Genomic DNA, 25,144 nt, shown 5'->3' with positions numbered 1-25,144 from the left:
TCATCAAAACTGAAGTTAGCTAGCTAAACTGTTCCTAAAGACCTCTTGAAGTACTTGGGGAAGTAAGGAACTGTCTGTGCTGGTGAGAAGTGATCATAGTTTAGGTCATATTGTGCTGGATTCTTAGCAAAAAAATTCTGATGGGTTTTCTGCAAGACTGAAACCTTAAATTCTGTATTTTAAGGTAAGCTTGGATTTGTGTGGTTTATTTTGTTTTTTTTTTTTTAGTTTTGCTAAGAGGTAAATGTGGTCTTAGTTTAGTCATAGACAATAATACTGTAATGAGCTTTTTGAAGTGGACTGATGATTTTATGTTCTTCCAGTTGCTGCATCTCCAGTACACGGGCCTGGAATGAATCTCTCCCACTCAGCATCATCACTGAGCTTGCAGCAAGCTTTCTCTGAGATGGGGCATGCTCAGATGACAGAGGGACCTAGTACAGCTCCTCCAGTGTTCAACCAAACAGTACCACCGTTTCCACCTGCACTTTCTAGCATGGCGGGCAGTGGTGCAACTCCTGCATCTGTCGCTGCTTCTTCAATATCTGTTTCCTCCAGCACTGGTGTTTCTCTTCCAGAATCTGTTACTTTGCCTTCGGAAAATGCAGCTGTTGGAGCTGCACCAAGCACAAGTGTGCCAAGCTCTGTTTCTCCACCTCCAGCCTCACAATCTGGACAGCAATCGACTGGTGTCACTTCCAGTGTGAGCGCCCCTGCTTCTTTCTCCTTATCTACCACATCCCAGCCTGCTCAACCAGTAACTGGAGATATTGCCCCCAGTATCAGCACACCGTCGTCCTTGGCACTGCCATCTACCCAGGTTCCTGGTGTCACTGGTCTTGGTGTCGTTGCACCGACTGTGACGTCTCAGTCTACTCCTCAGATAGTAAGTAGTATGGCAGGACCACAGACATCCGTTGCCCTGTCTCTGGCTCAGAATGTGGCTTTGCAACTTCCTCACCTTAGTAGCAGTGGCTGTGTGTGCAGTCTGGCAGAAACAACAGTTGTAAGCGCTCCACAGTCACTACCTGAGAGTGGGCAGTCTCTGGCTACATCGCATCCCTGCAGTGCAGCTGGCTTGTCTCTTCCGATCTCTGCACCTTTGTCATCCTCAGTAGCATCAAGCATATGTGGTTCAGTCGCTCAGCCAGTGATACATCCCTTACTCGGCCCATCAGGAATTACATCAACACCTGTCCTGCCCCAGATTTCAGGTGCAACACCCATGTTGCCCCAGGTTCCCTTGCCTGGTGTCTTGCCGCAACCAGTCACTAACTTGCCTGCCGTTCAGCAGACTTTGATACACAGCCAGCCTCAGCCAGCTCCGTTACCCAACCAGCCTCACGTTCACTGTCTGGAGGCTGATGCTGATGCTCAGTCTAAAGCTCCTGGTATTGATGACATAAAGACCCTGGAAGAAAAGCTACGGTCTCTCTTCAGTGAGCATGGTAATGTGGGAACAGTGCATCCGTCAGTATCTCTGGAGACATCGCTGGTGATGGAAACGACAGTTGTTCCTGGGATACCAACCACTGCTGTTGCACCAACTAAACCCCTGACATCCATTAGCACTTGTATACCTCCAAGCAGTTTGCCTCTTGGACCAACTGGCTTGCCAGTGCTGACTCCAGCTGCCACTCCCGGGCAAGGGATCACCCCAGTGAGCTACATTTCGGCGCCGAGCAGCATTGCGACAGCAGTCGTGAAACCAGGGACCTCTCCTTCCAAGCCCCCCCTTAGCAGGGTACCGGTAAGAAGTGCAATGTTTGTGTGAATGTTCAGCTGTTGTAGGAAACCACCTTCTTGAGCAGAATCCTTGTGGCTTCATTTAATGTAGTATTGAAAGTTTTATGCTCTGGTGGTTTTCATGTATCCCAAGGGGTGTTTTGTTTTGTCCCTATCAGGGAAAAAAAGAAGTCCAGTTCTGTAGTGGGCTTCTGAGAGAGTTCTCTGGTGGCACTGTTAGTTTTTCCTAGTCCTAAACCACAAAGAGTAAAGCAACTATGATTTGTTTTATGTGTTTATTTTTTTCTTGATGTTGCTTTTTCAAATAGAATTTTGTAGGATTGCTTTAAATAGCTTTTTATCTTGTACACGATGACTAGAATGAGATGAAGTGGTTGTATAATTCACAAAGTGGTCAGGATAGCTTAGCTTTGCTTCCTGTCATTAGCCTGCTCCTTGCAGGCCAGGGTAAACCTGACTGCCTTTTTTTTTAAGTCCTGTGCTGCTTATGTGGTGCCTGGATACTGTTTTCCTTTCAAATTTTAGATTTGTGAAAGCAGGATTTTGAGAAGTTTAAAAGATATCTGAAACAAAACTCTTTTGTTTGTTTGAATTGCGCTCTACAAGCAAACACTTTCATAAAGAGATAGTAATGACTTAGAGTAACAACTTGGGAGGTGTTGTGGAGGTTGTTACCTGCTCGCTAGCCAGATACATCAGTATGTGAAATTAAACTACTTATTTTCTCTTAAATGGCTCTCCATATTGGGAGGCAGCCCATTTCAGTATTTTAAGCTTTTGGTAACCCTTTCCTTAAATGGAGAAGTAGCTCTTAAATGAAAATAGATTAAAGAAACTTTCAGGTGTTTAACAAACCCGAAACTTTAATACTCACTTCTTTTTGTTTCTGTGACGTTGTTTTCCACTCACCAACACTTGGTGTTGGTCGTCTTTAGCTGGCCTTGCTTTTAACCAGTTTCAGACCATTCAAACTGAGCTAATGCTCCCAATAACTCCATTCATAAGCAGTCTTTGCCATGTACTCTTTGTATTCAAAGAAAGTGGAAAACTTCTGCTGTCAAGGAGTTGGGAATATGTGCCAAGGAAGTTGGTAGGCAAATCTGGACATGAAGACATTCATTAATACTTAAATGAAATTGAGAATTAGAAAAGAAAGATTAGAAAATAATAGAAAGTGATATCCATTCAGGAGCAGTTAAAAACTTGCTAATTGGAAACCTGTAATTACAAAGGCTTGGGTTTAAATGTAATAAATGTTAGGGAGTTTTTGATTGTCCCTTTTAGAAAACCTACCTCCTCTTTGAAGTTTTTACTTATAAATTAGTTTGGTTTTTTTCAAAGCTTACTTTTAGTTTCACTTTCTGTGTTGTTACTTAATTTTAAGAAGCTTATTGCTTTAGTTTTCAGGGGTTTGCTGAGCTCTCTGAATTTTATTCTGTTTGTGGCCAAGCTGTTAACCTGGACAGTTTAAATGTGTTTTGACTTGTCTTACAAATGCATTTGAAGTATGTTTTGCCTCTTATTTATAAACTAAATGATGAAGTTAACACAACTTAAAAATTCATCATGCCTCACAACAGTGTATTTCTTAGTGTGCAGAAAAGTTGAGCTAAGGCAACTTGGCCTAGTTCCTGCTGAAACATTTTTGGGAGGATAGATAAGTATGGGATGTGCCTTCACCAGGCAGTTACTACTGCAGTGTGAACCATTATTAAGGTGTGGTAACACACTGCAAGCTGGAACTGGTTCTGCTGCTTGAGGCCTGGGGTAGACTTTGGGCCAGTTACCCATGTCCATCAGTCACTGTCACACAAGGGCAGACAGCTGTCCAGTGCTGGAACTCACCAGGCAAACCTCACAGTCATGGTCAGCCTCAAGATGACAGCTGGGAATAAGAACTGCAGATTGTGTAATGGGTCACTTAATTCCTAGAACTTCCCACTTCCCTAACAATGGAAATGACTAACTGGAATGTACTGTCTGACCTGGTGGGGAGGCTTTGATGCCTTCTTCTAACCTTTCCAGTCTCTCTAACCTCCTTTACGTAACCTGGATGACTTCTCCCTACCCAGATGCATGGCCTGGTCATCTTCTGTGGGTCATCAACACACTTCAGTTCAAAAAGTAGTGATGGATCAAAAGATGGTGTGAGAGCTCTATAAATCTGTTTCTCAACAAGTGGAGACATCCTCAGGCACTGACAGTTCCTGTTCCCAAGTCACATTGCTTGGAATAATGTGCCAGAAGCATGTAGCTTGCAGTTTCAAATGGAAAGTTAACACAGATTTGTTGTAAGGAGACTAAGTGCCTTCTTGCACCATTTATAAATTAAGCTTCTTGGAAATTTAATTGCTTTTTGGAAGAATTATTTTAGCATTTCTTGCAGACTTGAAAGTAATATCCCCAAGATACTTAGTTCCTGGACACAGCAGCTTGTTTAAACTGGAAATTGTGGCTGCTCAAAGGTAATCTGGATTATAAAATAAAACCAAAGCAAACAACTTCCCCCAACTTTGTTTCAAAAATACCTAAAAACTCTATATGCTAACTCTGCCAGGAGGAAGTCTCTACAGAAAAAAAAATGTTAAGGCTTCTGTTGTGTGACATGACTGACTGTAGCTTGGTATCTGATCCTTCTGTTGTTCCCTGTCTGATGGACGCGCGTTTCCTCTTCGTTATCCATAGGTGCTACCAGTAGGTTCTGAACTTCCAGCTGGCACTCCATCCAGTGAGCCGCTGCCACCTTTTCCAGGACCTTCACTAACTCAGGTGCTACACAACTTGGCAGATTGTATCTGCTGCTTTTCCTGTCGAAGAGCATGTTGCAATTAAACTCTCCATTGCATGTTATTAATGTCCTTGTTTTTCTTTTCTTTTGACTGAGTAACTCCTTTTGTGTAACTGTAGCAGTAGCCAGAGTCACTTCAGCACTGGGTATGAGCAGCCTGGTCTAGCCTAGGTGTCCCTGCCCATGGCAGGGGGTTGGAACTCGATGATCTTGGAGGTCCCTTCCAACCCAAACCACCTGTGATTCTGTGTAACTTGCCCTTCAGGGTGCTGTACCCAGTGTCTGAAGTACAGGAGCAGTTGATCAGGCTCAGCATTTTTTAGTGTGTAAACCTGAACTTCAAAGGTGTTTAAGAAAAATGAAATAACACAGGTGAGTGTGTGCATAAAACTTGAACCTGTTTTCTTCTTGAAAGAAGTATAGTAGCAGAATAATATGGGGAACTATGTATTGCAATTAAATGTTTATGAAAGTGAAAAATTGCTAGCTTTTTTCCTCATGGGCTCCTGGGACTTCATTTTTTGTTTTGGTGGTTATTACTCCACTCTGATTTCACTGGGCTTTCAGATTTGAAAAGGTTTTTGAAGTTCCTGATCATATACATAATTTGAGTGTAACAGGGGCTTCCCTTGCACAGATTTTGTCCATGTATACAACAGTTAGCTTGGATATTTTAGATGTAAATGGTAGTGCCAAGCAATAGGACAAGAGGCAATGGCAGAAACTGATGCAGAGAAAGTTCCACCTGAACATGAGGAAGAACTTCTTTACTGTGCAGGTGACCAAGCACTGGAACAGATTGTCCAGAGAGTTTGTGGAGTCTCCTTCACTGGATATTCCAGGACTATCTGGACACAATCCTGTGCCGTGTGCTCTGGGACAGCCCTGCTTGAGCAGGGAGGTGGGACCAGATGACCCCCTGTGGTCCCTTCCAACCTGACCCATTGTGTGACACTGTGTGGTTTGCACAGCTGAGGCAGATGACGTCTGAAGTTGGAAGGGAAAAGGCTCATTCAACTGAGTTCTTTCCCAAAAGTAACTCACTTTTACAGCTTGATCTTAGAGCCATAGGCCCTATTCCTGCCCCTGTGAGTAATCAAGAAATGGGTATCTTCTTTCTCAAACTGAGCAAGAAGCTGCATGAAGGCAGCTGAATGGCTTATGAGTTGTTAGCAAGCAACACTGGTTCCCCCCGCCCCGCCCTTGACTTGTAGAGGCAGAAGCTGGTTTATGTCTCTCAGTCAGTTCTCTCTGAAGTATGGTTTTGCTGAAGGGGAAACTACAACAGTTTGGTGATAATTCTTACCTGAGTTCTTGCCGTGAGCAGATATCAAATGGATCAGGAGGCAGATGGTTTAAATCAGTCATACTAAGTTCGTAGTCCTTTTTATTTTCATTGCTTTAAACTCAGTATATTAGTAACATTTTCCCCCAAACTCAAAAGCACTTGCAGCCACTTCTATGACTCAAGCCACTGTGCCACTGCAAAAGGCTTCTTCCTGTAAGTCAGAGATATTTCTGGCAGAATTTGTGGCATGGAAGAGGCACAAATATAGATCCTTTGCTTCTTGTCCTTTGCAAACAACTTACCTAATTTCACTTCTCATTTGAACTCTGAAGGCTTGTCTGGGAGTGAGACAAAATTGGAGGAGACCAACTGGATCAAATCTAATTGACTGTTAAGAGCATTTGCTGCTATCATATAATGCTATCTGGAAAATTACTGGCTTGTCTTAAAGTAGATACGTTTGCCTTCTGTGCTGCTTCTGTCAGTAGGTCATTACGCAACTTATTTTCCTTTCCCTTAGTACCAGACTCGTAATTTGCAGACAAAGTACACATCATCTTAAGACCAGTTTTGAACAGTTTGTTCCATAGTCTTAAATACCTGTTCTATTTATTCCTTAATTGCTTTTTAAAGCGTATTTAGATTAATTTTTCAAGCTTCATTTTGGTACCCTTGTTCCATAAGGAAATCTTCATTTCCTGATCATTCTGATAACTCTTTCTTTACTTGAAGCAAATATCTTCTTGTGAGCATAAGTGATGAGAATAATATAGTATTTCAGGTGAAATGTCCTCTTTATTTTACAGTACTGAATTAAATTAGGTCACCTGTCACTAAGCATTTGGATTTCTGAATGGAGTCATAGAAGTCTGCATCTGTTGCCTTTTTTTTAATGGAATTGATTCTGGTTTATTGTTCTCAGGGTTTTTGGTTGTGCTTTGAAACCCACAAGTCAGGAAGAATGTCATCCTGGCAACCTGTTGAAAGCATTTTTATGCTATTGTGTATCTCTAACTTTCAGTTTCTTGAAAGTGGAAAATAACGTTTTTATGTTGCCATGCCCTCAGCTTCAGTTCTAAAAACAGATACAGACTTTTTTTTTCATATAAAAGACTTGGAAAGATTATTAATACTAAAGTTTGTATGGAAATTTCTACTCCATAGTGTCAGAATTGCAACTTAGTGATATCTGCCAACACTTTCTTCTTTCATGTGTATGCTGTGGGTATGGCCCGAATTTAATAATTTTGAGTGAATCTGAACTTTTTTTAAAGTTTAAGACATTTTTAGGTAATTCTTCTTCTCCTCCCCTCCCCAATTCAATTGACCAAGTTTGAAAAACATCTTGGGTGCCAACTGAAACAGCTGGAATCTAAGTAATAAGCATATTTGAGAGAGATTCTGCCCCTCTCCTGTCCTTCTCTTCAAGCCAATCCATCCAGATAGCCTCTCTGAGGGGACCTGTGGTTTTGTTGTTGGGTGTTTTTATTTGTTTGGTTTGGTTTCATTTTGAGGTTTTTGTTTGTTGGTTTTTTTGTTGGTTGGTTTTGGGTGTTTGTGTGGAGTTTTTTGTTTGTTTGTTTTGTTTTTATTGGAAGTTAATTTTTCTGTTCTGTTTGTTTGTTTTTTTTTTTTTCAAACAAATATGTTGCTTAAGTTGCTTCCGGTCTCACTGTGTTATACATGTTGAATATAAAGATGTAGGAAAGGAAATGTGATAGAAATATGGAAGCTGTACTGACTGCTCTAAATTTAAGTATTAAATATGGCTGTTTCTCAAAGGTGATGTATTTTTCCTGAGCTGGGACAGCTTTTTACTCTTTTCTTTCTCAGTCCCAGCAGCCACTGGAAGATCTGGATGCTCAGCTGAGAAGAACCCTTAGTCCAGAGACCGTTCCAGTGACATCTGCTCCTGCCTGTGTATGTTTGCAATGTTGGCACTTTAGTAGTCTTCAAAAACCTCAGTGTTTTCTCAAGGTCATGCTCTTAGGTCACTGCCTTTATTATCACCACACTGGTAGTTAGACTTTTAAAAATAAAAATGAGAAGTCATCTTCCCGTCTGTGGGACTGAGTCAACCAAAGGAGGAAAAATCTGTATGTTGCAATAGATTATGTAATTTCCTGAGGCTGTTTTTTTGGTATTAGTTCTTATTCCAGCTTTTCTGGTGATGTCATGTGTGTCACCAAGCTAGAAGGGGAAGCAACTGTGGACTAAGGGGAAAGAGCACTAAACCAGCAGTATATGATATGTCAGTCTTAATTTGGGAGGGGTGTTTTAAGTGTGGATCTGAAACTTTCAAAGGCTGTGATAATGAACTTTGATATTAGATGAAGACAATGATTGACATTGTAATCTCCAAGTGGCTTCTTATGCATTCCTTCTACACAGCCAAAGGGAATGTTCTGCTCACAGCCTCGGGGTTGTAAGGCCTCTAACATCTCTTGCTTTGGAGGTTAAAAACTCTTGCATTTGTCTTTCCATGGGTCATACTTTATCTCTGTTGGAAAGGAAAGATTATGTAATATGCAGTGTGTTGGATTTGTTGGAATTCAATCAAACCATTGATTATTTTAATTTAATTTTATTTTGTTTGCCCCCTTGAATGTGTAGTCTGTGCCCTCAGTAGCATCTACGACGGTTACCGGGCTGGTGTCCACAGCAGCACAGTCTCTGAAGGATGGTAAGACAACCATGAATATTTTAGATGGTTTCTCAGCATGGAGATATAATCCAGAATTGAACAGACTAGCAACTTGGAAGGTTGTAGCCTTTTTTAGTAAGTCATGCAATGGCAGTTCTTTAAGGGGATTGCATTAGTTTTTAGTAACCAGACTGAAATTTTCCCCTGTAGGCCGGGAGAGGGGGATGATACATGTGGATTGTAGTAACTCATTTAGGATTTAAAACTGTCCAAAATGCTAAATTAAGACTCACAAAGAATCTCCACTGTGCTGCTAAGGTACAGCTTGAGGACTTGAAGGAACTTTCTGTCATGTGTGATGTTCCTGATGACAACAGTAGGACTTCTCATGTAGTGTCATCACGCTGTGTTGTACACATAGGGTACCTCTCCCTAACCTGAGAATGTTTCCTTTCTGTTCAAATAGAGAAATGGAGGTTAAACTATTAAAAATTAAGGATGATAGTAGGAAAACCAGACTTCCTTCTGGATGCTTTAGAATAACTGAAGGTTGTCTGGATGATCAATGACTTTCAAATCTAAAAGAATTCAGTTGTTGGGGCGGAATCCAAACATTTGCAAAAGAGTCTGAGACTTTCCTGTCAGTATTCACCTAATCTTTTTAGTTTTTGAAATCTTTTTAAAAGAAACTGTTAATATGATGCTGAAATTATTTCTCAAACTATCTAATAAACACTATTTAACATGCATGTGCCTCTGAAGTTTAGTGACAAACCTTCAAAAACTATGTAGTAAAATAAAATATGCCATTTTGGTATGTTGCTGGTATAGTATACTGTAGAACCCATTAGTCTGCAATAAAATGAGTTGGATTTTGTCTATTGAAGTTTAGAAGGTACAAGTAAACAGTCTGGGAAGTTGGTTAATAAACAGAGCAAGCTGTCCAATAGAACTGATTTAAAAATAGAATGTTATTTCTCAGCTTGGTAACCTTATGCTGCCAGTGCACAGAGCAACAAAACTAGGAGCTGACACCTAAGAATCCAACTCTAAAAGCTTCAGACAGACTGCTTTAAGTAAATGTGGTTTATAGCATTTCTTCAACTTACTACTTTTCTATTAATGAATTGTCCTCAGTATTTGTGAAATTTAGGTAGTCAGTGTGGGTACTAAATTTAAAATAAGCTTTTTCTTGCATAAATTTTGGTTCTGTTTTTAATTATTTGTCTATTTCACATTCCTTTTTTGAAATTAGTGTGCTTTTTTTACTGTTACCTAAAAGTACACTTTCATCAAATACACTGAGCACGGAAGCTTTGTAGAAAAATACTTCAACTTAACACTAATAATTAGCTTTTTAATATCTATATGATGCTGTGAATCCAAAGGCCTGTTAGGAGTTCCTGGGTAGTTGAGTTAAAAAGAAGTAGTTGGAGTTCAAGTAATTTGTTGCTTGTTTTTCTGTTAATCCCATTCTCCTTTTCCTCAGCTTCAGCATCAGGTGACGGAGAGAGCAGTGCTGTGGCTACCACAGCAGGAGCCAGTGTCCTGAAGATGGGGCGGTTTCAGGTAGGAGATGTTCAGCTCACTTGGTTGTTGATCCAGATCTTTGAGCAGTTCCTGTGCCGTGCCAGCTCAGTGTTCCTTGTGCTGGACTTTGCTGTCAGGAGAAGAATGCTTGTGAATGCTGCATTTCGTGCAGATGCTGTTTTCATTCCGGGCAGAGATTGAACTAGTCTGTGCAGGTCTGGAATTGTAAATACAGTGTTTTATTATGTCAGGCCTTGGTCTTTAATATCAGCTGCTCTTTCACTAACAGTACTGGGGTGTTCACTGTATTATGTCCTGCTGGTGAAGGAAGCCCCATCTGAATCTGCTGTGTGTCTTGGAGTTAATCCTCCAGAATGCTCGAAAGTACTATTTTGTGTGGCAATGTGTTGCCTGCAGGGAAGTAGTAGCTTGCTTTGTGGCATACCAAGGAAATGAGTTATTTTCCCCTCTCAGATGTATCTTACTATTAAAGTAAATAAAAGCATGACATTAAGGAAAAACCAAGAAAGTCTTCATGTTTGTATTTCTATTCCAGGTATCCGTGGCAGTGGATGATGCGCTAAAAGAGGGCGACAAACCTGAAACTAAGCCAGTGCAATTTGAAACCACCTCCAGTGATTCTTCATGTCTTTCTGGCAGTAGCCCAGAGAGTACACTGGTAAAACAGGCTGGCAGTCGGAAAAGTGGGGCTGTTGCTGGTGCTTCCTTGGATGTGGTGGATGGCATTCCTCAGACAGATCCCGAGCTGCAATTACCGGTAGATGTTGGTCAGGCTACTAAGGTCGGGCGCTTTCAGGTGACAACAACAACGGATCAAGTTGGGCGCTTCTCAGTGTCAAAGACTCAGGATGAAGTCAGCTGTGCAGAGAAAGAGCCAATGACTCTTCCTCTCTCTGTGGGCTTGGAACAAGTTGCTTCTTCAGCTGCAGCTCCGAAGAAAGAGTTGGAGTCGAGGCAGTCCCCACACATGAATGGTCCGTCCTCTGATCCGGAGGCCGCCTTCTTAAGTGGGATGGCTAAGGATTTGGATGATGGCTCAGGGAGCCCAGACTCTCTCCAGCACCTGGGATCAAAGATCAGCCTCCCTGTTCAGAGCCTTAGCAACTCATTCAACTCTTCCTACATGAGCAGTGACAACGAGTCAGATATTGAAGATGAAGACTTGAAGTTGGAACTCCGTCGGTTACGGGAGAAGTAAGGCTTTTTTCTTTGTGTATAAAATAGGAATTTCACCTATACTTTCCTATTCACAAAGAACAAAAATAGACTTCTTTAAAAGGCTCAACCTTTGCCAAGTGTCAGGAGTCACTGTCAGTGTTTATGTGGCAAGTAGGATTCTGTAGTGGGAAAGCAGTACACAGTTACAACAAAAAAGGGATATACGTGTTTGCTGTGCTTAATTTTCTAACCTGTAACCTTGTATGTAGATTGAGAGCTGCCCTGTGGATAAGACTGCAGATGTAAGGAGGATTTGGCATATCACTGACATTTAGTAGTTAGTGGGAGTAATGGAGTCTTGTTTGAAAATAACACACAAGTCTCTGCATTTCTAGTATGCATTTCTGGCATTTCTAAAGGTTCTTCTTTTCCTAAAGAAACCTTGTGGGCTTAGAAAAAAAATTTAAAAGTCAAGCAATGTGACCTACTAATTTATTTATACTGAAAGTTGAACTTTTTTTTTTTTAGGGCAGCTGGCAGTTTTAAATCCTATGTATGCAACTGCTCTGAAACAAAATGTAAGGCAATACCAGTGTAGAAATCTCCAAGGCCACATGTCTCAGAAAATGAGTAATCTAGCTATTCCTGTAGCATTTTAATGCTTTTTTTGTAGTTCAGTTTATCCTGGTTTTATGATTACAATGTTGGGAACTTTGTGTTTGAATTCTGGCCAGGGCTAGAGCACACTGGAAAATGGCAAGTGTTCTGCCATGTGTGTTTAGTGACTATTTGTGGAAAAGATTTATTTCCTCCATAAGTGTTTATGAGAGCTTGACCAAAGAAGCGTGTCAGGCTTGACTGGAGGGGAGGAATTGTGTGCATTTTTGTAAGTCACTCTCTTTTGTAACTTGTTAGGCACCTTAAAGAGATCCAGGAGCTACAGAGTCGCCAGAAGCAGGAGATTGAGTCACTGTACATGAAACTGGGAAAGGCCCCACCTGCAGTAATTATTCCCCCAGCTGCACCCCTTTCAGGAAGAAGGAGACGACCTACTAAAGGAAAAAGCAGCAAGTCCAGTCGTAGCAGCTCCCAGGGACATAAAAGCCCTCAGCTATCAGGTAAGACTTTCTTCAATTTTTTTGCTACATAAAAGAGAGAAAGTACCGTCTCTCATTCTTAGATCTTTGTCTGTCTGTCTTTTCATTTGAGAGGGTCTGTGTGCACTGGTTCCTCCCTGAATTTCTTCATCATTTTTGAAATTACTTGTGCTGTTTGGTAGTCTTGCTTGTGACTTTTTCAGTCCACTGAAAGATACTGTTGCATGGTTCTGTAAGAGCAGTTTTAAAACTGTGGTTTGTATTTTTTACAGATTAGTCATTGGGCTCTGACTAAGAAGAAAAGTGTAAATTTACAGTATGAGAGGAAAACTTTGTTTTTTTAAAGATAAACTGTTCTTGTTCTCTCCTGAAACTGATTTTACAGAATGGAACTGGTCTCTTCAGTCATCTGCAGAGATTTTTTTTTTTCTACTTTAGTATCACTTAAGCATGGTATTACTTGTGTCCTTTCACTGCAGAAACTTAGTCACAGTTGAGGGATGTTAAAGTAGTGATATTTTTTTTAATGGAGTTGCAGCCTCACTGTGCTTACAAATTGAGAATTGGCAAGGCTTCCTTTCTGACTAAAACCATTTTTATAATAAACGAAACTCAGAAAATAATTCTATTTACTGATTGAATGACGTGGATGACAGATGCTTGCTGGGTAACTGGAGATGTTTCTCAAATCCTGTAGGATGAGCAAAACAGTATTGGAGGGACAGCACTGTGAGCAGAAATATTTATTACTGCTTCTTGCATATTCACTTCAGTAATTCCACGTCATGCCGCAGTTTCTGTGTCCAGTCACCCTGGCTGCTCACTTCTGTGGTGTCATATGATATGGGAACTCTGTGTGAGCACGTGACAGTGAACTAGCACAGAGTTGTCTTTAAAACTGAAGAATTTTTCTGGTCTTACTGCTTTCTTAGAAACTGGAGTAGTTCTCTCCCCTTGTCTCTCCCTGTCTTGCCTGAATTGTCATGCTTGACCGGAAGATGATACACGTTTTTTCCATTAATAACTGTTCCAGTCAAACTTTCCTCTGTTTTTTTTTTCCCCCCTGTCCCTTGGGAACAATGACAGAAGCTTTGAAAATGATGTGGAGAGACCAAAACTTTTTGCCTTTTTTTTTTCCCCTCTAGGCAATCTGTCAGCTCAAAGTGCACCATCAGTCTTGCCCCCTCAGCAGACCCTTCATCCTCCCGGCAGTGTGCCAGAGATTGGGCAGAACCATTTGTTACAGCCCCTCAAACCTTCACCTTCTAGTGAAAATCTCTACTCTGCCTTCACCAGTGATGGTGCCCTGTCGGTACCGAGCCTTTCGGCACCGGGCCAAGGTAAGACTCTAAATGGAATTAGTGTAATTAGCAATGGAGATGAGTGATCCACTTCATGACACTTGATTTTTAGTATATGGTGTAAAGCAGTTTTGGAGTCCCCAGCCTATGTGTGGAGGCTGATAAGGCTGTTTTTTTGCACCTAGATTTTTAGCTGCTCACACAGGTGAAGTGTGAGGTGGTTGAAGTAATGAGTGGCCCCTTCTGCTGTAATGAGAGCCCCAGGGACAAAAGAGTGCGGTGGGGTGGTGGCAAGTGATGCTCTGCTGACCTGGGGGAAAGGTATAGGCTGAGGGGAAGAGAAGACAGGTTGGAAATGAGAAGTTAGACTAAGGAAGGGGCAGAGCAGGTTTGATGTTAACAGATAACTAAAATAGTAGGAAATTTCTGAAGAAAATTTCTGAAGACTCAGAGTCCTTCTAGACTTCCAAACTGTTTTGCCTGATTCTGTCAATGGAATTTTTAAAAGTAAAAGGTAAAAAAAAGAAAGGCTCGTGTTCTTTAATTGTGAGATAAAAATTATCCTGGAAGGAAGAGTCAGTGCAGGAGGATGAAATGGTGGGAATAGGAAATTGTTCCTTTACTCAGATTACTCGTATTGTGGATTACTTGTTATTAGTACATCATCAAATAATTTCTCAGGCACAACTCTGACTTATTTGGTAGGAAGGGCTTTTTTTACTTGCTAGTTGTTAAGGGGGTGACTCCTTTATTTCTCCAAACTTAGCTGTTCCAGGTTTTTTCCCCCTTGCACATCTTTTTGAAAAGCTTTGCTATAGACTGATTGATTACATCAATTCTAATGTGTGTTTCTGCTGAAACTGGAGAAGTACAGGCAGAAAATGGAAACAGACTTTATGGAAGAATTTTCTGTAAAGGTTTTTTTAAAGAACTGTTTCAAGTATTTTGGAGCTTCTTGAATCATCTCCCTGTATCTAGAGTTGTGCAGTACCATTTTGGAATTGGATACTTCTGCCAGGATTTGGCTTTCCTATAGATTGCAACCTTATTGTTGGGTTATGTACTGGAGAACAACACTGCAAGCTTGGCTTAATGTCTGAGAGGTGTTGGAAGGAGTCCCTTCACTCCGTATATTGTCTGTGTACTCTTTGGTCCACACTTTGAGACTTATTCTTGTGTGTCATGTTAATGCATTTCACCCTTCCAACTTCAAGTTGCTAACATCTTGTAGTGGTGTTCTGTCTCTTCTCCTCTCCTTTCTCTGTTCTTCCCGTTCTTGTTTTCTCACAGGCTGTGCGAAGTTTAACTGTGCATCTGAGAGAGTGACGTTCAAGCCTGGTGGCAGGAGGACCCGATTTCTGAGTACGCCCTGCTTGGCTCTTTGTGTGTAACACCTTTACTCCTTCCTTGTCTGTTTTTTGTTTTGTCTTTTTGGTTTCTGTTTCTGCTGCTTGGATCTGTTTCATGCAGCCCATTCTCATCCACCACCTTGTATTCCCTCCCATGCCATGGCTCAGCTGACCTGCTCTTAGCACGCCTTTAGAAGTTTGGGTTCTCATGTTAGGTATTCTCTGTTGTTAAACTCATGATCACAAGCACTCATTTTCTCTAAACCTTTAGTGGAAACTTTCAGGACAGGTCAGTGAGGTGACACAAGCTGGGGAGAGTTAGCAAGGTACAGATGCACGGGCATTTTATTTTGGCCTGCCTCAGTAATTTTTCTTCAGCATTATGTTAGGTGACAGGAGACTTGTAGGGGAGGTAATCTTTGTAGTGGAAGAGTGAGGAAGATTTGTTTTTCAAATTACGCCTTTGCTGGACACTGCAGTAACTGGTGGGGGGAATATGTTGCCCTCCTCCAGCAGTGTGCCCACAGTGCAAGTTGGACAAGCTTCTGCATGTCCTCGGCACCAGTGCTGATGACAGTGCAGAGCATTGATGCCACCTGTAGGCAGTTAGTAGTGACTTCTTATGATCATCAGCGGATGGATAACTAAAGCTGGAAGCACTGAGGGTTTTAAAAATAATTAGAGGATATTTCCAGGCAAACTCAAAAGATCCTTACCTACTAATGGGCCCAGGTTTAGAAATTTTTACTGGGAATTGGACATAGATTAAATGTGCAACAAATAGCAGTGAAAATGGTAAATAGACATTTATTTAAGTAGATATCTTCAGATATTCTGTCTCATGAGTTACCTTGCAGCTCTTTTCAGAATCCTTTCATTTGTGCTTACATTAGGCCAGACTTACAAGAGAGCCTCAAACTTCTGATGTGGCTGAAATAACAATACGCTTGAGCTGCTGATGTGATGCTTTTTATTGGGAGTGCTGCAACATTTCCTATGCTGCTTCTGCAGTCTGGACCCTTTAAATGCCCGACATTTGTTTCCCACCCTCTGGAATGACTTGATATGAGAAAGCTTTAAGTGCTGTGAAGAGACCTTCAGTCGCTGCTCTGCATGGCAGTACCACATATCTGCATCATCTGTCTCGCTACGGTCGGCAGTGGCACGGCTGAGCCAGAGCTGTGTGTGGGAACTGGGCCTGGCCTTCTGCAGAGACAGCTGCAATCCAACCAGCTCCATCCTCTTGAGAAAGGGAGGGAGTCAGAGGGAGGGGAAACTTCTTACTAAGCTGTTGAGTTTTGTGATAGTTCTATCCCGCTTCATTGGATTCGGGATATAAGCACTAATGGTAGTTAATTTTTCAAATTGAGCAGCTTTAAATGATTTTGCTTGGTATATTAATGTGCAGATGTGCACTGACATCTGCAATGTCAAAATTTATGGTTCTTTTCTTGGAAGAAGTTAAATTCTTACCAAAGCTAACTTTTATCTGTAGTCCGGCCTGTCCTCTTTTTGGGTAGGGAATATGAGGAACAGCGAGTCTGTTTCTAGAATTGGCAATGAATTGAATATATCAGAGTATAATTTACTTACAAGGCCTTGACTGCAAATTGACTGTTGTTTAACTAGAAGAGTACTTTTGCATGTGTATCTCCTGCTTTTGGGACTGGTGCTGAGGGAAACAGATTCCTGTTGAAAAGAGTGTTGTAGCTGTCCTGTAAAAGCAGGTAATACTTGGCATGGCACAGCTTGGCCTGGCACTTGGCTTACTGCAGGTTGCTTGTTTCCTGGAGTCTTGTCCTTGAAATGCTGTTGCAGACTGCTGTGGAGAGTGACAACTGGAGAAGATGCTGGGTTAGAATCAGTGGTCTTGAGGAAACAGTGCAGTGATTGATGCTTTTAACTGTGCAGCTGGAGAAACAGAGTGGTACAGCTTGGCAGGGAATGTCTGAACTGTTTTCAGAGATCTGAGAAAATAGAGTGACAAACTAAGAGCACTTGACCTATCAAATAAATCTTTCTTATGTTGCTGGTCAAACTTGGATAGTTGTAAAATGCTTCGTACATCCTGACAGAAATGGAAGATGTACTTGCTTTTCCTTTTCTGATAAGAACCAGTTGTGACCTTAATGTCTCTTGACATTCTTCACTGTAGTTTGGGAATTATGAAGAATTAATATAGGAGGCTGGGCCTCTTTTCTTTCTGAAAGTACAACTGATTAAACCATCAGACCAGTCTTTGGGTTTCTGCTAGAATGTCCTAGTAGCGACTGCAAGAGCCCTGCTGTGCTGTGTTCTCTGTTTCTCACCAAGCTTTTTGTAATGCTTCCTGATACTAAACGTTTCTCACTGTTTCTCTTATCTTTAACAAATTACTCTCTCTTTGTGCTTCAGGGAAGATGGTGAAAAAAGTCTGTCCTTGCAACCAGCTCTGTAGTAATTATCTTATTTCTGTTATCTCCGATTGCTGACTGTAAAGCTATTCATCAGCTTTTCCTGGTCACTGAAGCCTTATGTCCCTGACTCTGTCTCCAGCACAGCATCTGTCTGTCTGTGTTATGCCCTCTAATGTGTACTCTGTCATTAGTATATTGAGTAGTCAGGCTGCTGCTCTTGCAGCCCAGTGGAGGCAGGCAGAACCTCACCTTCACTGTGGAGCTCTGCCCATCGCTAACAAGAGCAGCTTGAGTGTCAGGGTCAGTTGCTCACTGTAATGTGCTAGAGTTGTACCACAGAGCAGCTGCTTTGTTTGGGATTTAATGGGGCTTGTCACCTCAGTGATGGATCCAATTGCAGACACTTCTTCAACATTTCAAAAGCATAAGAGAGTAGAGATCTCTAGTGTGTCTCCCAAAGCAAGAGATGTTTAGAAAAGCCTGTGTGTGCTCATGTCATTTAAGACTGTTTTAAAGGTGTCTTTTGACTGGTGGTTTATGGGGGGGAAATAAAAGGGCTGAATGAAGGCATGTAGGCAGTGGGCTGGGGAGAGAGGAGCCTGTTTCACTTGAGATCCTTCATGTCAGAGCAGAACTGGGGACGGCTGCTGTGACCGAGCAGGAATGTGGGGGGTTGTTTCCATTGGATGCTACAAGTTGAAGCACTTCCTTTTCAGACTCTTCTGGATGGCAGTTTCTGCAGGCAGTGACTGTGTCAGAGCTAAAATGGGAAATTCCTGAGAAGTCCTTTTTTGAATTGACATTACATGAGAGCTTTAGTAATTGTGTACCTCAGCTATGATGCTCTAACCTGGTATGTCTGTGACCTGAGATGGGAGCTCCCTAACAAAATCACTTTTGCAGACAAAGCTCTCTCAGCCTCCCACCTTTCTCACACTGAACCAATCCATTTCTTTTGAAAACACTTAAACTTTCCAAACTGATCTTTCATATCTTCAGCTGAACACACTGTAGCATGTGCTTTGATTAGTTCTCTCCCTTCCGTGGCCTGAGGAAGCTCTCCAGTGTAGGTCCAGGATCCAGTGTACTTAGTGATTAAAGTGGAAATGTGAAATATCAAAAGCAGATGCTGGCCATCGGGAAGAGGATGAGAGCAAGTGTGTCAATCCCTGCATGAACCCTCATGGTGGAATGTGATGATTACTGGTGTTGGCAGTGTTCCCCCTCCCCCAAGTACTTTCTCGCTTTTGCCTCATTTGTCTTTAATTTCGCCTTTCACATAATTGCTCTTATTCAATAATTGCATTCGGAGCCCTTTCCATATGATGCATGCTTCAGGTTCTTGTTACTTCACTGCAGACTTTCCTTGCACTGTACAGTGTGTTCCTGCTGCTCTTCATCTGTGCTGCAGCCACACTCCCTGCTCAGGGAACCTTATTCTTCCCTTTTTGTGTGTACTGTTGCATGCCTGCCCCTAACAACTGCTGCCCCACCTGTGGGCACCCAGACTGGGAGCCACTTCCATGCTTGAGCTGGGACTGGTGGGACGGATAGGTATCCTTCCCTCCTCAGCACTACTAGAGGCAGTAACACTTTGTTTATTTGTCCTGCATAGTAAGTATGTCACCTTCCTAATTCACTCCTCGATACGAAACATTCCTGCAGGGGTTTGGAACCAGTTCTTTCTTTGATACAGTGGTTGCAAGGAATGTGGCTGATAGCCAGGGAAAGTGGAACAGAGGAAGGGAGCTGTCAGGCAAGAGCACAGCGACGCCGTCATTTGGCCTTTGCAGTAGAGACCTGATGTTCATTGCTGGCATTTCTGGTGCTCCACTTTTAAATCGGTTTTCCTCTCAGAAATGCCTGCCATAAATGCAGGTTTTCATGGATTTCCCAGCTGCAGTCTCCAGAGGGAGCAAGTAGAAATGTTTGAGGATCTTTAGGAACCAAGTAGGTGAGGATGTGTGCTTGCAAGCAGTGCTGGCTTTTTAGCACTGCTGATGCTGATTTTGTTGTTGGGTGTGCCCTAGTGGTTAACCAGCACTTCCACGTCTGTAAATGAGGATGCTTTGCAATATTGCTGGGAATTTAGGATTCTGCATAATACGCAATTTCTTTGATTCCTGTTACGAGGTCTGCCTTTGAAAAACCAAAATTTGAGTGCAGTTTGTTTATGAGTATGAGGAGCATAGTGAGACTATCCAAAACAAAGCTTCTAGATTGCTTTTTCCCCCCCACAGGATAACGTTCAACAAGCTTTCCAGCAGAACTGAAACCTAGTATTTATTTGAAGGGGTTTTGTGTTCTTGCAGTGAATAGAAAAACTTGTCAAAGCTTATCTGAGGACCTGGTCTCACTCCTGCCTTCTTTAAGCTGTGTTAGTTGTTTGCATCTGAAATGCTTATTCCTCTGACATAGGAAATCTGAACATAATGGCAAAAAAATGCTTTCCGAGGCAAAAAGCAAAATTTAATGCAGTGCAGACTTCCCCTGCTGATCCTGGCTGTTTGGTGGATTAAGACAGCCCCATCTGGTTATCCTCAAGAACATAAGTATGGCAGCTATTGGAAACAACAGTTGCTGTTTCTTACTCTGTCTCTTTTTTGTGTGTGTGTAAACTGGGTGAATTTTTCTCTTCATTTTACAAAGTGGAGATAATTTGCTACAGAGCAGCTGGCAATGCTGATTTTACTGCTCCTTATTCAGCATCCAGCATTGTCCCCCGAGGTGGAATTGACCTGTGCCAATAGTGGTTGCTACTAATTAAAAGGTTTAGGATGAGAGAGCAATGTGCCTCATGTACTGTGATTCAGTGCTAAAATCTAATGTCCTTTTTCCTCTACAAAGACTTGTAGGCTGCTACCATTCCCCTCTTAAGATGACCACTTGCAGCACTTCTAGCAAAGTAAACATATCTATGAAATACTCTCGATCTGAGAAAATGCCTGTAGGAGTCCTTGTAGTTCCCACTTCAGTGTGTCCTGGAATCAAAACTTAGAATTAATCTGCATGGCATTTTAACTGGCTCTCTATTGGTGTACCATTGCCACAGTTATTTCATGCACGAGAGGAAGATGATCTTTAACCTTAGTTTTGAGTCCCGATTTTTGTATTTGTAGGGACCAGCAGCACTAACACAGTCGGGGCTGCAGTGAACAGCCAAGCCCCCCAGACCCAGCCCACTGCTATCGCCTCGAGCCGGAAAGGGACTTTCACAGATGACCTGCACAAGCTGGTCGATAACTGGGCCCGGGATGCCATGAACCTGTCTGGCAAGAAAGTTGGCAAAGGGCATAGTAGTTATGAGGTAAGATGTGATCCATGAGCGTTTGTGGTGGGAAGCTGTGGGGTTGTTGCTGTCTCACTGTGGTGTCAAACACAGCTGGAGCACAGCTGCTGTGCAGCTGGGACAAGTGCTCTGGGAAACTGTGAGCCGACTCCTTCTGTGCGGGATGTATCTCCTGCTCTGGAAGGGAAGGGGGTGACTGAAGAGGAGGGGGCCATGGCTTGTCCTTGTGAACATTCACTGGGAATGGCCTGTGGACCAAGGGGTGGACTGGTGGTTTTTAAGCACGGTTACGTAACTTTTCTTGGTGGTTGGGTTTTCTTTCAGGCCCCTGGAATGGCAAGAAAATTCTCGGCACCAGGTCAGCTCTGTATCTCTATGACATCTTCCCTGGGTGCTACGCCCATCCCTGCAGCATCAGCTACCTCTTTAGGTCCCTTCACAAAGCCTATATGCCCCCCGCAGCCGTACGGTTATCCAGCAGCGTCTTTCCCCGCTCCGTGGAGTGGGGCGGGCGGGCCAGCACAGCCACCGCTCGGCCAGTTCCAGCCCGTAGGTGCCGCCTCTTTGCAAAGCTTCAACATCAGCAGTTTGCAGAAGTCGGTCAGCAACCCTCCCGGCTCCAACCTGCGGACCACTTAGCCCTGCTCGGAGACCACGCCGGCGAGACCTCGGGACAGGACGTGGGGAGGGAAATGGGGCCCTGTATCAACTACTAGTGCTGCAATGAACTGGTAGCTTGCCAGACTGGGAATGAATTTATCTTTTCCAACCATTGCTGTCAACTCTCTGTAAAGGGGGTTTCCCCACACACTTGGAAGGGGGAGGAGGATGATCAGCATCCTTGTGATGGGACAGTGCTTTTCACCGAGGGGGTCCTGCTCTTGTGTGGAACAAGAGCTGTGAAGAGGAGTCATGGGGTCAGTTAATACAGTCTTGCTGTAAATTTTTTCTCTGGTTTGAAGCTGAATCCACATGTGTTGAGGTGGGAGAGCTGAACCCTAGCATGAGGCTTTAGCATGCTTCTCGCCTCTCCCTGAAGAACCAAGATCAGGAAAAAAGCTGTCCAAATTCCCCTCCTCTCCCTCTCCCCGGTCAATCATATCTGGCTCTGAAAAGATGGGGCACACAAAATGGACTTGCAGTGCAGCCCGTGCTTGATAGGTCATTACTGCTTTAAGTAAGATATTAACAGCTTTGACTGCAGCATTAGAGCAATTTAAATTGTTAAAAAAAAAAATTTAAAAGTTCCCTGCGGACATGTACTTACCATCAGTTTTGATGTGGAAACACTGTGATATATAAATGTTGTTGGACAACAGTAGTTTAAAAATGAGTGGAATATAGAGGGTTAAAAAGTTAAAAAGAAAAAATGGGAAAAAAAGCTAGCTATATCCTTATACTTATTGGAGACACTTTAACTTTTTCCTTTGTATTTTCATTGTATTAGATAAATAAATGTGAATGTAAAATTGTATAAATTAATGTACTTGAATACTTGTCTGTTCTCCCAGTATGCTTGCTGGATATTTTAGTGCCTTGGACTTCTATTGCTTCTGCAGTTTAGCGTCGTCTTCCCAGCAGACCCCAGGTGGGCAGAGGGCATGTTCAGTGAGGGGTGGCTTTGTTTGTACCCAGCGCCCGGGACGCTCCGTGTCCCGGTGCCGCTCGGAGTAGGTGTGTGGAGGGGGAAGTCATTGAGGCCGCGGGTTGGAACAACGTTCTGTGTGTCGGGGAAGCTTGTCCAGGCGGGCAGATCTGAAGTTGCTGGTGTGACAGGGGCCAGGTGGGGGAGGGACGGAGGGTTGCGGGTGAAGCTAAAACGAGACTAACCAATATTGTCTATGGAGGCAGGAGGTCTGGATCAGAAGCGGAGAGAGGATGGGGAGAACGTGTATCTTTGGGAAAGGCCCAACTTAAGATGCAGTTTGACTCCACCTGCGAAGTGGTAAAGATGTTTGGTCAGGATGTGAATTGAGGGAGAGGTGCCATTGCTCGTTGGGCTTGTCTGCTGGGACTGCTTTTCTTACCTTTTTTTTCTTTTTTTTTTCCTTTTCTTTTTCTTTTTTTTTTTTTTTTTTTTAAATTCATTTAAGCCAGGAACAGACTGTCCTGGTGCAACGTCCATTGCCGGCAATGGATGTACTTGAAACAGCCGGCATCAAGAAGTTTCCTCTGTCTGTCTTGGAGGATTTACAATTTTGTTCACTCTTAACAAATTTCAAGCTGGTACCAGGACTGTCACTATCTGTCACCTCTTAGTACCTATACTGTATCTTCTGCTTTGGTCATTCTCCCTTTATATATTTAAGAAATACTGGTTTCCTCTTCAAAGTCAAAATAATACCAGCCAGTATTTATGTAGTGCTGCAAAAAGCTGTGAAGGATGAGAGTTCTGCTTCCCAGTGCTTGGGAGCAGCTCACCAGTATCCTGGAAGCTGGTGCACCACCAGGGATGTTACTTGCCCACATTGTTTTCTAGGAGCGCTGTTCCCCTCCCCCGGAGCCTTATTAGGGAGTTTTTGTGTCTGTGGATGTTCTCACTTTTACAAAGAAACGTGTGAGGTCCGTTCCACTCCTGTCGCTTGTTTTACAGCAGTTTTGGCAGCAGGGCCAGGCTGGAGAGGAGCCGCTCTGGGCCCTGAGGCCGGTTGGTTCTGTGTAGCAGGTGTAGGCTGGAGCTGCAGGGGGAGAGAGAGGAGGCTCGAGGGGTGTGTTGGAAGGGGGGAGAGCAGGGTTCTGGTGGCTGAGGCAGAACGGGAACGCTGCCTCTCCATCTGCAGGGATGGATGCAGAGGAGTCTCTTGGGCATGGCCAGTGGAAACGGGAGCGGTGACAAACCTGAGGCAGTAATGAGACAAGGGGAATATTCATGGCGGAGGAACTGGTCAGCTGGATGCAGCACGTGGTTATTTAAATTTGATCTAATAAGTTTTGAGGTCGTTTTTTCACTTAATGTTATGCAAGAACTGGTTTTATTTACCATTGATTTCCCCTCCCCCCCCCTCCCTCCCTCTCCTCCTGTGGATGAATAACTGAAGTCTAGAGGAATAAACTAATGCTACTGAACTGTTAAATTATTTTGTTTAATATTACACTTTGAGTATCTTTTTCCACATAAAATCTGTTTCTGAATTACAAGCGTTTTCTTTACATTATTTAACAATGTACACTGTAAAAAATAAAAATAAAAAAAAATAAAACGAATTGAAACTTGGGGCTTCCCTGGCCGTAGTTAGTCGTATGTTTTGCACTGCGCTTCTCGTACGACTGCGCCCTGTGCTCCAGTTTGTCACCTCGGTAGACTGTTGAATGAAGCCACTCAAATAAACCAAACCTGCTTTTGTTGAGCTGTGGAACAGCAGGTTCCAGCCCTTCCATCCTCTTCCTACTGTTACCCAATTTATCAGTTTATCACAGGAAACTACAAGAAACCCAATTTAATGAGACCCTTCACTTCTCAAAAGCAGTGACCAGTCACGAGCCTTTGGCCTTTAACAGGACACTCCAAAGCAAGGTACTACAAGGAATAATTCGTAGACTGAATCTTTAGGAGAGGAGCGGCCTGAGGGAGTGGGAGGGAGAAGCTGTGCAGGATAATGGATCAGCTGTGGGACTGCCTTTATGGCTGGGAATGTCACAGACTTGCCAAACACGCTCAGCTCTGACAGACAAGAACTTGGTGGCTCCCCTGTCGGAAGCACAGGTGGAGGGAGCATCGCTGGTGAGGTCCTGTGCTTGGTTTTGGCAGTGAAGCAAGAGTGGGGAGCCCTGCAAGGGAGGGGGGAGTGCCCTTCCCGGGGACTCTCCCTCTGTTGGCTCCCTTGTCCTCTGCTCTGGGGTGGATGGGAGCAGAGATGTGCACCTGTGGGGCTGGGGAGAGGGAACTCGCTGAGCTCTATAATAGGAATTCAATCCTTAGATTTGTGGAAATGCTTCACAGGGTCATTCTCAACTACAGACTTGCAGGAATTTGGTATTTCTAAACACTAATTGCTGCTGCATTTCTTTCCATTTTAAGAGCAGCTTCTGTTATGAGTCATGCTGTGCAAGGCCTCAAAGGGAAAAAAAGCTCCAAGTATAAGTTTTCCTGCCCTTTTCAAAGGGACCAATCCCGAGAAGCTCCTTGTGATGATCTCTCTTAGAGGAGGCACAGCTATACTGGCACTGTTTCCAGAGTCAAGAAAGCTGAGGCAGTTATGTTTGTATGAGACTTTTGAATGTTTTTCATTGTAAAAGTGTGGAGTGGCTTTGAATTCAGTAATTCTGAATGTCTGCACGTTGCCTTCCTTCCTAGCAGGTATATGGTTTCAACAGCGAGTGCATGACTCAAACATGTGGAATGTGTTTCTTCCCTGAGCTGTTCTGAAGGCAGCACTGAATTGGCAAGAAATGAGTACGGTGAAATGTGCAACTTGTTTTTAGATACAATCTATCACCATTAATTACAGCTTGTCCTGTCTTTCCGTGCTGTTCCTTGTCCTGTTGAGGAGGTAAGTGGACAGTAGAGGATCTTTTAAGGGGAAAGGACTGATTAAGT

At 43.0% G+C, this 25,144-nt stretch overlaps 1 protein-coding gene across 11 annotated transcripts in view; it reads left to right on the top strand.

Annotated features, from left to right (window-relative positions):
* WNK1 (WNK lysine deficient protein kinase 1) overlaps positions 1 to 23,828 on the top strand; it is a 101,890-nt gene extending 78,062 nt beyond the window's left edge. For 3 of the 11 annotated variants that reach the window (XM_027662009.1, XM_027662089.1, XM_027662099.1), the window contains 12 exons: positions 324 to 1,750; positions 4,432 to 4,515; positions 7,656 to 7,742; positions 8,436 to 8,505; positions 9,956 to 10,035; positions 10,553 to 11,211; positions 12,091 to 12,293; positions 13,418 to 13,612; positions 14,864 to 14,956; positions 17,317 to 17,358; positions 20,438 to 20,625; positions 20,932 to 23,828. In XM_027662009.1, coding sequence (XP_027517810.1) covers positions 324 to 1,750; positions 4,432 to 4,515; positions 7,656 to 7,742; positions 8,436 to 8,505; positions 9,956 to 10,035; positions 10,553 to 11,211; positions 12,091 to 12,293; positions 13,418 to 13,612; positions 14,864 to 14,956; positions 17,317 to 17,358; positions 20,438 to 20,625; positions 20,932 to 21,246 — 3,443 coding nt within the window. In that variant the 3' untranslated portion in view covers positions 21,247 to 23,828. The remainder of the gene's footprint in view (positions 1 to 323; positions 1,751 to 4,431; positions 4,516 to 7,655; positions 7,743 to 8,435; positions 8,506 to 9,955; positions 10,036 to 10,552; positions 11,212 to 12,090; positions 12,294 to 13,417; positions 13,613 to 14,863; positions 14,957 to 17,316; positions 17,359 to 20,437; positions 20,626 to 20,931) is intronic. The other 8 variants (XM_027662036.1, XM_027662019.1, XM_027662027.1 and 5 more) reach the window with 8 other exon arrangements.
* The last annotated feature ends 1,316 nt before the right edge of the window (positions 23,829 to 25,144 follow it).

Source organism: Corapipo altera, unplaced genomic scaffold, assembly GCF_003945725.1.
Source record: "Corapipo altera isolate COAL_440 unplaced genomic scaffold, ASM394572v1 1, whole genome shotgun sequence".
NCBI classification, from domain to species: domain Eukaryota; kingdom Metazoa; phylum Chordata; class Aves; order Passeriformes; family Pipridae; genus Corapipo; species Corapipo altera.
This window is presented reverse-complemented; position numbering and strand designations above follow the sequence as displayed.